Here is a 14510-nt window from a genome sequence, read left to right as displayed (position 1 = left end):
GGCATGTTGGCGCGTCACGTGCAGCACAGGGCCAGGCTGTGGTTGTAGTTGGACATAATTCAACATGCTGGACATGTTTGCTGGTTTTCCTTTTCTTCTGGTTCTACGTGATTGTATGATATTGCTGGCAGCTATGACAAAAAAAATCTTTGGAAGATTAATAAAATGTCTGTCTGTATGTATGTATGTATGTATAAAGAGAGCACAAGATGCAGAAATAAAATCCTTTATTCATCTCCTGTATTAACAAGATTACATGTCACGTCTCCATATTCTCCCTCTGATATGAGACACAACAGGAATGTTAGAAAGCATGAAATCATAATACTCACCGCTCCTCTATATTCATGTTAAAAAAAACAAAACAAAACAAAACATGTATATATACAGACATATTAATAAATCAACTGTACTTCCCTGTAAACCATAACTAGGTGTCGTCCTAAAGTTTATTATAAATTATATTCAGAAAAGCAGATCAGGGACACCAAACCAAACCCCAAAAACCCAAACCACATCAGATAACCTGTTCAGCGTCCTGTCTGTCTGCCTGCCTGTCTGTCTGCCTGCCTGCCTGTGTGTCTGTCTGTCTGTCTGTCTGTCTGTCTGTCTGCCTGTCTGCCTGCCTGCATTCTACAAATAAAATTAAATAAAATAAGCACATTAGCTCCCATCTGATCTCTGGTATAAATATATATCATAACATATAAACTCTCATAAAACTGAGATGGCAGCTGCACAAAGCGACTCCAACACAGGAATCTGACAGCTGATGATGTCATCATGATGTCATCAGCAGTACCAGTTTCATGTCATATGAGCAAAGACAGCAGCCTAACCCTGATATCAATAATAATCAATAATAATCAATGACACTGGTAATATCAGTAACCTGTTTGTGGCGGAGTGGAAGACCTGATCAGATCTTCCTGTGCCAGTCTGTGGCGCCCCCTGCTGGCTGCCAGCCAAACTGCAGCCAAACTCAAGTGAGGCTTTTGATTGGTTTGTTTCTCTAATTTGTGTTTTTTTCACTTTGGAGGTGAAGCAGGAAGTTTCCTGTCAGATTCTGACGTCCCATCATGTCCCCCTGCCCCCCCGGGGCGTCCCGACTCCAGACCCCGATCCACATCACCAGCACCACTGGGGTCTCTGGTGTTCTGGATGTTTCCATGGTGACAGGGGGCGTGGCCTCAGGCCTGGATCCGGGACACTGACCGCGGGGGGCGTGGCCTCAGGCCTGGATCCGGGACACCAGGTAGTAGAGCAGGAAGAAGAGCAGCACCAGGCCCACAGACATGTAGCAGAGGATGCGGCGGTTGTCCCGGCTGGAACGCACCATGGAGGAGAACCGCTTGACGCTGCCGCTCAGCAGCCCTGTCGCACTCAGGAAGTCAGAGTCCTGACAGGAGACAAGGGGCATGATGGGAAATGAACGACGAGTCCACACTGAGCCAGGAAATTTAAAAATACATTTTTTTAACCGTTTTCCATCCACACCGACACGACACGTTTCACAAACAAGAACACGTGTGGAACCTGAACCTTCTGGAACCAGAGCATCACTGTCCTGTGAGCTAGAACATTCTGTCACATACACACCTAACCCCAACACACCGCTGTGAGAACGCTCTGAGAACGCTGTGAGAACACTGAGAGAACACTGTGAGAACGTTGGTGTGATGTGGATGGAAGGATTTAGCTGCCCTGCATGAACATGAATCTTCACAGAGCAAATGAACAGATCTGACCAGCTCAGACCAGTTCAGGCCAGTTCAGGCCAGTTCAGACTCACCATGCTGTCCAGGTACAGGTTCTGGTCCTCGGCCTCCTTGTCGATGTCGTATGCCAGCTGGGAGAGAGACACAACAGAGCGCGCTCAGTTCAACACTGGCTGTTTACAGTTGCCATGGCAACAGGGACTGTGCCATGCTGACAGATATGACATCATGTTACGTACACACACATACACACACACACACACACACACACACGGCTCAGCTGCAGGGGACAGTGAGGTGGCAGCAGGTGAGCTCACCTGTCCCAGCTGTTACCTGTCTGTGTGTCTGTGTGTGTGTGCTGAGCAGAACCTGCAGCTGCAGCGGCTCAGGTTCCACGCCGCCGCTCCCAGCATCGCCTCAACGTCTGGGGATCAACGCCGTCGCCTTCTGCACAGACGCCAGTGGAACGCTGGACGCCGAGCAGCTGATCCAGGACCAGCGTCTGCCGCCGCCGCCGCCACCATGAGGTCACTGGATGTGACCTCACGCTGTGCTGAGTGCTGATTGGACGCAGAGGAACAGGACGGCTCCTGTTCCTGCAGGTTCTGCTCAGCACAAACAGCCACGGGCGAGTCTGGCTGCTTGTTACTTTATTTTCACACACACACACACACACACACACACACACACACACACTCTGGACAGCCTGTGATGTCACGTGATGTCATCAGTGTGACGTACCGACTTCAGTCTGGACACTTTGGTTGCCAGGTTGTCAGCCAGCAGCTTGTTTTCAGCATCCAGGAGGTCATCCACTGCCCCATGTCCTGCACACACACACACACACACACACAGACACGCACACGCACACACACACACACACACACACACACACACACACACACACACAGACACACACACACACACACACACACACACACACACATCAGGTAAGTGATTGGCAAAAGACAAAAAAGCAGGAACACAGAGAAAGCTGATCCAGCCTCAGTGATCAGACCTTTAAACGTCATTTTAATTTTCTGACTTTTTATTTTATGTAGTCGTGGTAGTAATGGTTAGTAATAATTAGTAGTGGTTAGTAGTAATTAGTAGTAGTGAACTCTCTCACGTGTCAAAAGGTCAATTCAACAGACAAAAATCTGTAGCAGTAATTATTGATTATTTGAACATGATGATTGAATTGATTTCATATACACTCCTTACTCCTTACAGCTTACTCAAATTGAGTAAGCAATTTATTGCAAACAACCATTAAACTGAAACAGGCTGTTCATCAGCTGATCAAAAGTTTAAGACCACAGCCTTCAAAAGCCCAAATCTTGGCAAAAATGTGGATTCAGTGTGATTTCCTGTCAGGTATCCACACTGTCATGACCTCCTGATGGCAAAGGCAAAAAAGCTTTCTGTCTCTGAACGCGGTCGGAGTGTTGAGCTGCATAAGATCATAAATTGCTTACTCAATTTTTTTCTTTGTCTCACTCCCATTTCTTCTTTTTGTATTTGTTCATTCACTTCTGTGTTTGGCATTGAGCTCATAGTTAGTGCTGCACTTTACTGACAGCTGTTTCCACTATTCTGTCCCACATCACTGTATATCAATAGGGAGGACAAAAAACTAGAAACCCCTCTCAGTATAATGCAGTCCAGTAGCAGACCTGCAAACTACAACCTCAGTAATAAACACAGAATTAAAGAGACACATTCTGCACAATGTCAGCACAAACTGAACATTATAAACTTTGATAAAAGGCAGAGAGTTTATGGCAGAGCAGCTGAGCTGAACTGGTCAGACTGGAGCTGAGTGTGTGTGTGTGTGTGTGTGTGTGTGTGTGTGTGTGTGTGTGTGTGTGTGTGTTGGTATAGTTAAATGTGTTCAGTCAGTAAACCTGACAGCTGCATTCTGACACACACACACACACACACACACACACACACACACACACACACACACACACACACACACACACACACACACACACACACACAGTCACTGCAGTCAAATAAACTTTACTATAAAAACTGAGGCTGTTAGCAGTTAGCAGTTAGCAGTTGGCTCTGTTAGCTCCCAGCAGCTAGCAGCCGTTCCGCCGGCACAGACCGACACAGACCGGCTCGGCCCGGCTCGGTCCGGCTCGGTCTGGCTGGTCGGAGCCGGTCTGGGATCTGATCGGGACCGGTTCTGTCCCGGTTCTGCTGATTAAAGTGAAGACGTGTCAACATTACCTCTGTTCCAGTCCGCCATGATGAAGAGTGACGTCACAGACCCGCCGCTACCGCCCCCTGCAGGCCAACGCCGCACACACCCGCAGTAAACTTTATTTAAACAGCACAGCGTTACAAAACTGATTTTATTAATGTGGCGATCCTGAAACACGACGAAGGGAAGCACGAAGCCTCACATGAGGGCAAAATAATAAGAACAATAAACACGTGATGAAAAAACACGCAGCCAGACCCGCGAGTCACGTGATCACAGGTGAGGACGGAGGTGAGTTCCTGAGGGCTTCACCTGTGGCTGCTCAGGTGTGGCGCGGAGGTGCGATGGAGTTGGTGTGCAGCCTGTCAGTGACGCAGCCGCAACACCCAGACACATCAGAGACGAAACAGAGTTCATCCATGGGGGGTCAGGGGGGGACAAGTCCCCCCCAATATTTATAAAAGATAGATATTTATAAAATTTATAACAGATATTTATCCGCCCAATGAGCGCTGGGATTGGCTCCAGCAACCCCCCGTGACCCTTGTGAGGATAAGCGGTTTGGAAAATGAATGAATGAATGAATAATAGATATTTATAAAAGTAAGATTTTCCTAGTAAACTGATGCATAAAAATGGTAAATGGGTGCATGAAAATCCACCAGAATGCAGGAAATTAAGATGCTCAGAATTTCCGGGGGGAGGACCCCCTGATGTTGGTGAAGGCAGACTGCATGGCTGCTGCTGGAGGTTACACACCTGTGGGGGCGGGGCTGAAGGAAACACCTGAACTCACTGAGCTGTGGCCCATTATGTTTGTCCATATAGTGTATGTTTATTAATATTATTCTTATTATTGTTGTTGTTGTTGTCAGTTCTGCCCCAGAACTTTTATTCAGACTTCAGTCCTCTGGTCTGGTTCAAGTCTTACTCACCTGGCTGACTTCATATGTGGGATTAAAAACTTTATATTAAACTGTTTTCAGGATTATAAACTTAAATATTGAACTGTGAAGGTGAGAAAGCAGGGGGGATCCAGGACCCTGTCCAGGACCAGGACCAGGACCAGGACCAGGTCACAGGGTCTCACACTCTCACACACACACACACACACACAGCTGAGGGTCTGAGTGACTCAGATATGAAAAGAAAGTTTTTGAGGTTTGTGTTTATGATAGAATTGTCCAGGTGTCATAACTTGTCAAATCAGTTCAAAGTGCCGAGATAAAATCATCATGTTCAGATAATCAATAATCACTGCTGCAGATTTTAACCCTTTGACGCCTGTGACAGCTCACTGGAGTTCTCCCAGAAACATGCAGGGATTAGAAAGAAATGACCAGAACATTAGGGGAAAAAACTGCAAAAAAATTACCAGAGAATTAATAAGAAGAAATTACATAAATTAGCAAAAATAATTACCTGGAAATTAAAAACAAACAAACAAACAAACAAACAGACATATTTATAAATATTAAAATGACATCGATGGACCCTCCCTTGGAAAGCCCGGCTGTAGATTCTGGTCCTTTATAGGAGATTTTCTGTCAGCAGGGGGCGCTGTGGGCTCTCTGCTGTGTGACAGCTTGATGCTCCTCTCTTTGTGAAGCTAAAAGGACAGTAAAGATTCGTGTGTGTGTGTGTGTGTGTGTGTGTGTGTGTGTGTGTGTGTGTTGTGTTTAGTGTGACTCTGTTCCTGCAGACCTTCAGCAGGAACATGCTGACGCTCTGAGCACGAGGACAGACGGAGAGAAGAGACATCATCACGCTCATTTGGACTTTTCTGTCATTTGGACTTCCATTTTATAAAAACCTTTTTGCATTTTTGGGAAAACACTTGTGGTCTTGCCTCTCATCGTCTCCTGGTCCTGCTGAGTGTGCGTCACTCATTAGCTTCCCCCCTCACCGTGAGAACATCAGTTCCTGTGGACAGAGTCCAGCTCCAGCCCAGGCAAACACAAACCAGCAGTTTAACTCCCTGACTTGTTGCCAAGGCTGCTGCTGGCGATTATTTTCACTGTCCATTAACCTATTGATTATTTTATTAGTCAATTATTTATTGTGTTTATGTCAAGAATAAAAAGCCTGTCACAAGTGGCCAGATAAAGTTTTAAAGTTGATTTGCTGGTCCGGTAGCCGCTATAAAAATCTGAAAGAACAAAGAACAGCAAACAGACCTGTGAACCTTTATCCAAGACACACACACACACACACACACACACACACACACACACACACACACACACACAGCTCAGCGGGAAACAGGACAGGTGGTGTTGCTGTACCTTTTGCTTTAACAATTTATCACCATGAGCAAGATATATTTTCACATCAGCGTCTCTTCAGCTTGCTAATATAATCGTAATCCCTGAGACATCACATTGCGATCAGAGGTTATCAGCTGTTGCTACTCGATTATGTCTCAATAATTTATCCAGTAGAGTGTTTTTCTATTTTATATCAGGATTGTTTCAAATTTCAAAGTGTTTCAAAGTCATGTTTATAAGATTTGTTTGAAGAAATTAGACATTTTACGGCATCAAAATGACTGAAAAATGAATTCTATACCAACTATTTTCTCAAAAATGATTTGGGACTGAAATCCCTTTAACCCTGTCAGGCCTGTGCTCCCGCCCCGCCTGTCCCAGGTCAATGTCACAGCAATGGATTGTGGGAAAAATGTGCATAAAGGCTCAGAAACTCGTCAGTCTTGCCACTCGCCGGTTCCACAGCGGGACGTCCCTAACCCTCACTGACCTGTCAATAATAAGTGTGTGTGTGTCAGGCTGATGACAGCAGCGTGCGTTGAGCTGAGCGACATGTTGCTGCTGCTGGAGCTGCCAAACAAAACAACATCCTGCTCTGGAAATCCTTCAACAGTTTTAATACATTTTTGTTTTACATCTTTGAACCAACAACCTAGAACTTTTTTTTTTACAAAAATGCTAAAATAAATTCCAACATTCCACTTTTTAATTGAGACCATTTTCTCTACAAACACAAACTCTGTAAGATAAAAACAACGTCCTTCCCTCCTTAAAGTTGATTTACTACACATCTCCATCTTCATACCTGAAAATTTACTGCAAAACTAAAATCGAACATTAGCGCCCGTCCTGGAGTTCAGGGCTCGTGACAAACCAGTGAAGATCAAACTGAGTCGTTTGTGTTTCAGATCCGTCCGGCCGCGCTACGACACCTTCCTACGTCTACACAACAAGAACCTGAAACCGCACAACAGGCCACGCCCACCTTCACACTGTCCGTCTGCAGCTTTTCTCTTCCAAATCAAAAACATTCCCAACTTGTAAACAAGTCTGCTTCTGTATCGCATAGAAACAAAAAACACGGCCGCCGTGTTTGATTAAAAGTCTTCATGTGCGGCGGCGGCGGCAGCGACAGCACCGCTGTCAAGAAACGTCTTTGAGTCCTCTGGGTGTGGGGGGGGCGGGGGGTGTGAACAGTCTGAACTGATGTGGTGAACTCTGAGGGGAGGGGGGTTCAGAGGGAGGTCTCCAGGCTGTGCAGGGGACTTCCTGGACACGGTGGGATCAGACCAGCCTTGGCGGTGTCCTTGTGCAGGGGGACGATCCGGTCCAAGGCGTTGTTGTTCTGGTTGGGCGAGGACGGCAGTGGCTGCAGGGCCGCCAGCACGGGCACGGTCACCGAGTTGCGTTTGGTGGGGGCGTCGTCCTCGTTTTCGCCGTCAGCCTCATCGATCAGAGGGATCTGCGGCTCCGAGTCGTCGATGCGGAACTCGGGGTGGCTCATGAAGTTGTGGATGGAGCTGCGAGACTCGGGCGTCTCCAGGCCCTCGTACGGTGACATGGACTCTCGGAAGGCGTTGACCACACGGATCTGAGGACCGAGGAGCAGGCGGTTAGAGAGCGCCACAACACAAACATGACAGAGGAAAACACACAAACAGTCCAGAGGGAAGCAGAGAGGGGCAGGGCAGGCCCAGGGGGCGGAGCTTAGCGCAGGTACCTGTGTCTGGATGCGGTTGAGGCCTCGACACCACAGCACCTGGCCCCTCTTCAGCTCCATCTCGGCGTGGTCAATCTCATCCTTGTCCTTCATCTCCTCCAGCTCGTCCTCGGGGATCTCGTCCTGCTGCCGGCCATGGCCCGCCGTCTTCAGGAACTTCAGCCGGCTGGTGGGGATGGTGGACACCAGCTGACGACACACACACAAACACACGCTGACACACCTTTACAGGACAGGCGGGTCTGTTATTTTCACGGTATTCTGTTAGCGGTCTCACCTGTCCCCACAGCAGGGAGCCCATGCCCAGGAAGGCGCACCACATCCACTGGTCTATGGTGAGACTCACGCAGCTGAACGGCTTCCCGCCAAACTGCACGATGACGATCTGCACGACAAGGGAGGAGCTTATGTTCAAACTGGCAGAGGAACTACAACACCCACAATTCTTTAAACAAGTGCTATCAATCAGAGTGCTGTTACCATAAAGACAGGAACAACACTGAGTGTGTCTTACAATCTAGATGAAAAGTTTTTTTGTTTGTGGTTGCTAGCATGATTTGGTTGTCAGATATTTAGTGGTTTTTAGGGATGGGGAGGGTTAGGAGAGTTAAAAATATAGGATATGCACACATTATTGTAATTGGCCCTTTTTTTAAAAAATGTTTTTCTTACAATTCTGGGGTCAAAATCACAAGTAATATCATAATCTGTCTCGTAGAGGACTGGGACCATTCAAACTGTTTGAAATGAAGCATCGGTGGCATGTTGTCATCACTACCTGGATCAGAAACGTTCCAAACACGATGGAGCAGAAGATGGGGTTGTTAAACATTCCGTCGAACACGTTCCTCTCACCATGGATCTTGCGAGCATTGATCTCGTTAAAAATCTGCATCAGTACGAAGGTGTTGAAGACGATGGTGTAGTGCTCTGAGGGCGGGGCGTGGAGAGGGGCGTTCCTACCACTGTCAATATCAAATAGTTTCTCACCTATGAACGGAAGTAACCGATCAACAGGTTAAGGATCGATACTGACATCCTGTCAGCTGATGAAACAAACACATGGAGAGACAAACACACGGCACCATGATGGTTTCCCAACTCATTGATCCCCTGTGCGCCTGGGATTAACCTGCATCATGTGATCAGGAATCAATCAAACAGCAGCCTGACCACAAAAAAACACAGATGGAAAAGCACCCAAGACACATTGAGGATGGATTATAATCCGATTACCCAACCATGTCCTGAGCAGAGTTCACAAAGAGCCCAAACCCAACAGGACCTGAGAAAAATCTGTAATTAACAGAAAGCATAATATCGTGATATCTTTCATGGGCATATGGTATCAATACAATACAGATACCAAGTATCAATATTGTATTGCCAAATGTGATATAATGCTAAATATCATATCAAATATCAAATATAAACATTTTTGACAGGTTTTTATGACAGAGCTGGACAGTATGTCCCATTTTGCGGAAATAAAAAAAAAATTGAAGTGAGATGAACAGACTGCAAACTCCATCTTATTAAATAAAACAGAAAGGTTTTCCTTTGGGGACATAATTTCCAAATGAAACAGGCAATATATTCCGAAGTATGTTTTGTGATAATATCGTTATCGTCATTACAATAGTATTGATTGATAACCACCCCTGAAGAACTCTGCTTTCAAGACACTGAAAGTATTTCTCCTCTCTCACTTAGCATCACTGACCTTTACAAAGAATAAATAAATTATACGTACTGCCACGCTGAAGCTGTAGTCAGTGTTGAGGATCTACAGGAAACAACATGGCAATGTGACTCACCAGCAAACAGCAAGGTGAAGATGATGGTCAGCTGGTAGATGCTGTGGCCCAGGATGTTCTTCATCATCGTGCGGGAGATCAGCGGCTTCTTGCGGCCGTACGGTTTCCTGAGCAGCAGAGACTCAGTCGGCGGCTCGGTGGCCAGAGCCAACGACGCAAAGGTGTCCATAATGAGGTTGACCCACAACATCTGCACGGCCTTCAGAGGGGAGTCCTGCAGAGCCAAAGCCTCATCAGACCAGGAGCACCATCATCTACCTCTAAAACAAACAAACCCTCCTCGGGGGAATGTGATTAATATTATTTAAGTATTCATCATGTGGCTGGCATCATACACAGGTCAGGAACTGAATGTTTTGGTGATCGCTTCTTGGTCTTGCCTTCACTGTGATAACAAGCCTCATATTTCTGCCCCGTTGGTCCTGCTGGTGGTGCTATAGACCACCTGTACATCACCTGTCCACCTGCTGCTCACCTGGGTGATGCAGGCTCCGGTGAAGGCTACGATGACGGCCACCACATTGACAGTGAGCTGGAACTGCAGAAACTTGGAGATGCTGTCGTAAACGTTGCGGCCCCACATGACGGCCTTGACAATGCTGCTGAAGTTGTCGTCGGTCAGGATGATGTCAGACGCCTCCTTGGCCACGTCTGTGCCGGCGATTCCCTGTGGAGATACCATCAGGTCAGGTTAGACAGAGCCTGTCAAGACTCATGAATGAGAGATAAGCGACAGTTGGTACCATGGCAAAGCCGACGTCAGCTTTCTTCAGGGCGGGGCCGTCATTAGTTCCGTCCCCGGTGACCGCCACCACTTGCCTCTGCTCCAGCACGGTGCTGTCGATGATGCCTGTCAGGAGAACAGAGGACAGGCTCAGAGCAGTTTCACATGTAATGTGACAGCAACTGGAAAGGTCACAGTAACAAACCTTTCACTAGAGTATGCTTGTCGGTCGGAGAGGATCTGGCCAGCACACGCAACTTCGGCCAAATCTTATCGATGCGCTCTTGTTCGATCTGGAAATAGATGAAGGAAAGAGAAGACATTTTATTTCCTAAATGCAGACTCACAACACAGAGCGCGGCACAGCCATGAAGCCTCACCTCGCCGAGCTCATTGCGGATTCTTCGGTTGAACTCCTTCCCCTCTAGACACAGGAAGTCGTCTCCAGGATGCAGGATGCCACATTTGGTGGCGATGGCACGGGCGGTGTTGATGTTGTCCCCGGTGACCATGCGCACAGTGATGCCCGCACGCTGGCATTTCCTGATTGCATCTGGCACCTAATTTCAAATCACAGTGGGTTTCACTAAGTCCTTCCTCATAAGTGGTAACAAGGAACAACAGATTGTGATTTATTTATGTATTTACAGTGCTTCCCCTAGGTTGCTTGCTTTGGGATAGTGGGTGGGCTGCCGAGTGGCGAAGCCCTGTCCACAGTGAAACACAGAACAGAAGACAGTAGAGAAACTAGTGTGACTATAACTGAGAGCAAAATGCAGTAGACACGTTTCCTGTGTGTGCGTGTGTGCGTGTGTGTATGTACAATTAGAGGCAACTTTATCAGGTACACCTGTACAATCTAATGCAGTTCAGTGCAACAGCTCTGCCATAAATTCTACCTTTTAACAAAGTTTAATGTTCAGTTTGTGTTGACATTGTGGAGGATTTGTAAATTTAATTCTGTTTATTACTGAAGTTGTAGTTTGCAGAGGTCTTGTATTGGACTACGTTATATTGGTGTATATTAGGTGTTTCTAATTTTTTGTCCTCCTTATTTATACACGAGGGTGGACAGATTATTGGAAACAGCTCTCAATAAAATGCAGTCCAGTATAACGGCACCACTAATGGCGAGCCCAATGCCAAACACAGAATTCAGGGTTTTTCCTGACTCAAAATGAGATGGTGGTGGTACCTGATGGGCTCACACGTGCACATGTAACGTACCTTCAACTGGCTCAAGCATGTTTTACACCGAATGTATTTTTGGACTTACAATCATATGATTTAAAAAATGACAAGCATAATTTTAAAGCATGTCCATTTTTCAAAAAATGTTCCCATTTTAGTACAATTAGACTTCACATTTTTCTGGGCACCCCCTGGAAAACCCCCAAGGACCCTAAGAGGGTACCCGGACCCCATGTTGACAACCACAGGCCGTGCTCTCAGATCATACTAAAGTCGCGCTGGGCTGGTAGTCCTAGCTGGTAGCCAACTGAGCTGTTCCAAAGAATCTGCTGAGGCTGCAGCATAAACCTGACCTGAGAAGAAAGACAGCCCACTTGTTTAACTGACCAGCTGACAGACAAGTTGTTCAGCTCTTATTTTGGAATATATTATATTATTTATTTATTTCTTATTTTGACACTCCTAACATTAATTGGTGTTGGCGACTGTCTGAATGCCCTCGACTTGACTCCTTGTCCTTCGCCTGTCCTTCCTATAATAACTAGATGGTCTTCACTGTTTCACCTGTCTTGATTCTCCTCTTTCAAATCTCTTTCAAATTTAACTTTTTACTGATGGGGTAACATTAACTTAGTAAACTTTAAACTTTAGTTAAATTTAAAAAGGACCTGGACATGCTTGGATACAAAAGAACCAATATTCATCTATTTTAGCCGCGAAGAATTAAGTTGCCACCCTTGCTACCACCTAAGTGGAAGACTCTTCTTTGGCTGTTTGGCAGCTCCGGTTCCTGTGCTGGTTACGATACAGCGCTACCGCCATGTGCTATACTGGTGATTGCGTGCCGCACTTGCAGTTACAAATGACAGAAATGGCAGAAATCCTGGAAAGCTTGTTAGTGTGTGTCATAAAAACACCCATCAGAATTATTATACTTTGAACTGGAGGCAGTGGCGGCCACCACACACACACACACACACACACACACACACACACACACACACAGACACACACAGACACACATAGACACACACACACACACACAGACACACACAGACACACACACGCGCACACACACACACACACACACACACACACACACACACACACACACACACACACACACACACACACACACATATACACTACTCACAAAAAGTTAGGGATATTTGGCTTTTGGGTGAAATTTATGGAAAATGTAAAAAGTTCACGCTACAGTGATATTATATGATGAAAGTAGGGCATTTAAGTAGAAGAATACACTGGTGATTTCCTCATCTCAAACAATTTCTTGAAACAAAAGCCAACAACAGTGGTGGGTATACCACAACAAAAAATGTCAGTGTCAATAACTTGTCATGTGCCCTTGAGCATCAATTACAGCTTGACAACGACGTCTCATGCTGTTCACAAGTCGACTTATTGTCTGCTGAGGCATGGCATCCCACTCTTCTTGAAGGGCGGCCCTCAGGACATTGAGGTTCTGGGGTACAGAGCTCCGAGCCTCTACACGGCGACTCAGCTGATCCCATAGGTTTTCTATGGGATTCAGGTCTGGAGAAAGTGCAGGCCACTCCATCTGAGGTACCCCAGTCTCCAGCAGCCGTTCCCTAATGATACGACCTCGATGAGCTGGAGCATCAAACACCTGATGTGAATTTTGCCGTTAAGCTCCTTGTTAGAGAACAGCAACTTGTGCAAAAAGTACTGAAACATTGAACAGTTGGACATGTGCATTCAAAAGTTTACAGAAGGTCACATTAAGTTCACCTGTAAAGGTTAGAATGCATTTTAGGTTCATCCTGAAATTTCACCCGAAAGCCGAATATCCCTAACTTTTTGTGAGTAGTGTGTGTGTGTGTGTGTGTGTGTGTGCGTGTATATATATTACCACATTCTATATTCAGGATGAAGGGGAAACACTGAAACACATAAATATTTCCATCAGGATATTTTTTTCATTTTTGCTGCTCTCTTATTGGTCCAGGTGTGATGCTGCAACTTAAGCACACCTGGAGGTAACATTAGGTACCTCAGGCCTAACGGGGTCCTCGATGCCCACCACGCAGATGCAGGTGAGGCCGGTCAGGATGCTGGCCTCATCGTCCCAGTCGGGCTCTCCTTCAGAGATAGGGAAGTCCCTGTAGGCCAGGCAGATGGTCCTCAGGCCCTCTGAGGCCATGGGCTCAATCACCTTCTTCACCAGGTCGTCCCGGTCCCGCGGCTTGAACATCTTGACCTCGCCGCTGGCCGCCAGGGTACTACAGCACCTGGACAGCAGACACACACAGTCACACAACAGTCCAAACAGGAAGGCACACACACCGGGTCTGACCGTTTCCCTCCCTCATCAGATGCAGCAGTGCCGTTGAGCCAGGCACTGAGCACGGTGGTGTGAAGGAACAAAGCTGCAACACTGTTTTGCAATAATGTTTTTGAAGAAAAGCTCTGCATCACATCTCAGCTAAACAGCAAAGCAAACAGGGCAAAAGGTCATGAACCAGCTGAGAGGTTATGTGCAGGGGTCTTATTGTATTTGGGGTTTAGTTGAGTTGGGGTCTTGTTGTGTTTGGGATCTTGTTGTGTTTGGAGTTTTGTTGTGTTGGGGTCTTGAGTCTGTTACCAATGATTTTATATCAGCGCTTATCAATCACTGATACTAATATATCTGTGTTAGGACAATATATATTGACCAATAATATTGATACTTGACATGCCACATAAGGCTGCACAATTAATCGAATTTTAATTGTGATCACGATTTTGGCATTTAAAATGTGGGTTCTGCTGCATATCTAATCAAGCACATTTCTCAGCCAGTAGTCAGCCAACCACCAGGGGGCGAACGCATGGTT

The 14510-nt window shown here is 46.3% G+C and overlaps 2 protein-coding genes across 3 annotated transcripts in view; both read right to left on the bottom strand.

The window, feature by feature from the left end:
• Positions 1 to 210: 210 nt before the first annotated feature.
• On the bottom strand, positions 211 to 4116 carry bet1l (Bet1 golgi vesicular membrane trafficking protein-like). The gene is made up of 4 exons (XM_030053099.1): positions 3963 to 4116; positions 2460 to 2545; positions 1793 to 1849; positions 211 to 1399 (listed from the first exon to the last, which is right to left on the bottom strand). Exons 1-4 carry the CDS (start codon positions 3979 to 3981, stop codon positions 1232 to 1234), a joined length of 330 nt encoding a protein of 109 aa, XP_029908959.1. The 5' UTR covers positions 3982 to 4116; the 3' UTR covers positions 211 to 1231.
• Positions 4117 to 6797: 2681 nt separating this feature from the next.
• The window catches only part of LOC115360281 (plasma membrane calcium-transporting ATPase 1-like), a 30806-nt gene continuing 23093 nt past the window's right edge, over positions 6798 to 14510 (bottom strand). Inside the window, exons 12-21 of one of the 2 annotated variants that reach the window (XM_030053087.1) lie at positions 13688 to 13925; positions 10845 to 11024; positions 10670 to 10757; positions 10484 to 10590; positions 10216 to 10407; positions 9741 to 9954; positions 8702 to 8913; positions 8201 to 8308; positions 7924 to 8112; positions 6798 to 7794 (exon numbers count right to left, since the gene is read on the bottom strand). In XM_030053087.1, the coding sequence (XP_029908947.1) occupies positions 7438 to 7794; positions 7924 to 8112; positions 8201 to 8308; positions 8702 to 8913; positions 9741 to 9954; positions 10216 to 10407; positions 10484 to 10590; positions 10670 to 10757; positions 10845 to 11024; positions 13688 to 13925 (1885 nt within the window). In that variant the 3' untranslated portion in view covers positions 6798 to 7437. Of the gene's footprint in view, positions 8113 to 8200; positions 8309 to 8701; positions 8914 to 9740; positions 9955 to 10215; positions 10408 to 10483; positions 10591 to 10669; positions 10758 to 10844; positions 11025 to 13687; positions 13926 to 14510 lie in introns of both variants that reach the window. The other variant, XM_030053086.1, reaches the window with a different exon arrangement.

The sequence above is a fragment of the Myripristis murdjan genome, chromosome 6 (assembly GCF_902150065.1).
Source record: "Myripristis murdjan chromosome 6, fMyrMur1.1, whole genome shotgun sequence".
Lineage (NCBI taxonomy): Eukaryota > Metazoa > Chordata > Actinopteri > Holocentriformes > Holocentridae > Myripristis > Myripristis murdjan.
This window is presented reverse-complemented; position numbering and strand designations above follow the sequence as displayed.

Excerpts from the sequence above, each read along its gene's own strand:
- bet1l (XM_030053099.1), bottom strand. Across the intron at positions 1,850-2,459 it reads AAGTGTCCAGACTGAAGTCG|CTGGCATACGACATCGACAA; the intron begins GTACGTCACACT and ends TCTCTCTCCCAG. Across the intron at positions 1,400-1,792 it reads ACCTGTACCTGGACAGCATG|GACTCTGACTTCCTGAGTGC; the intron begins GTGAGTCTGAAC and ends GTCTCCTGTCAG.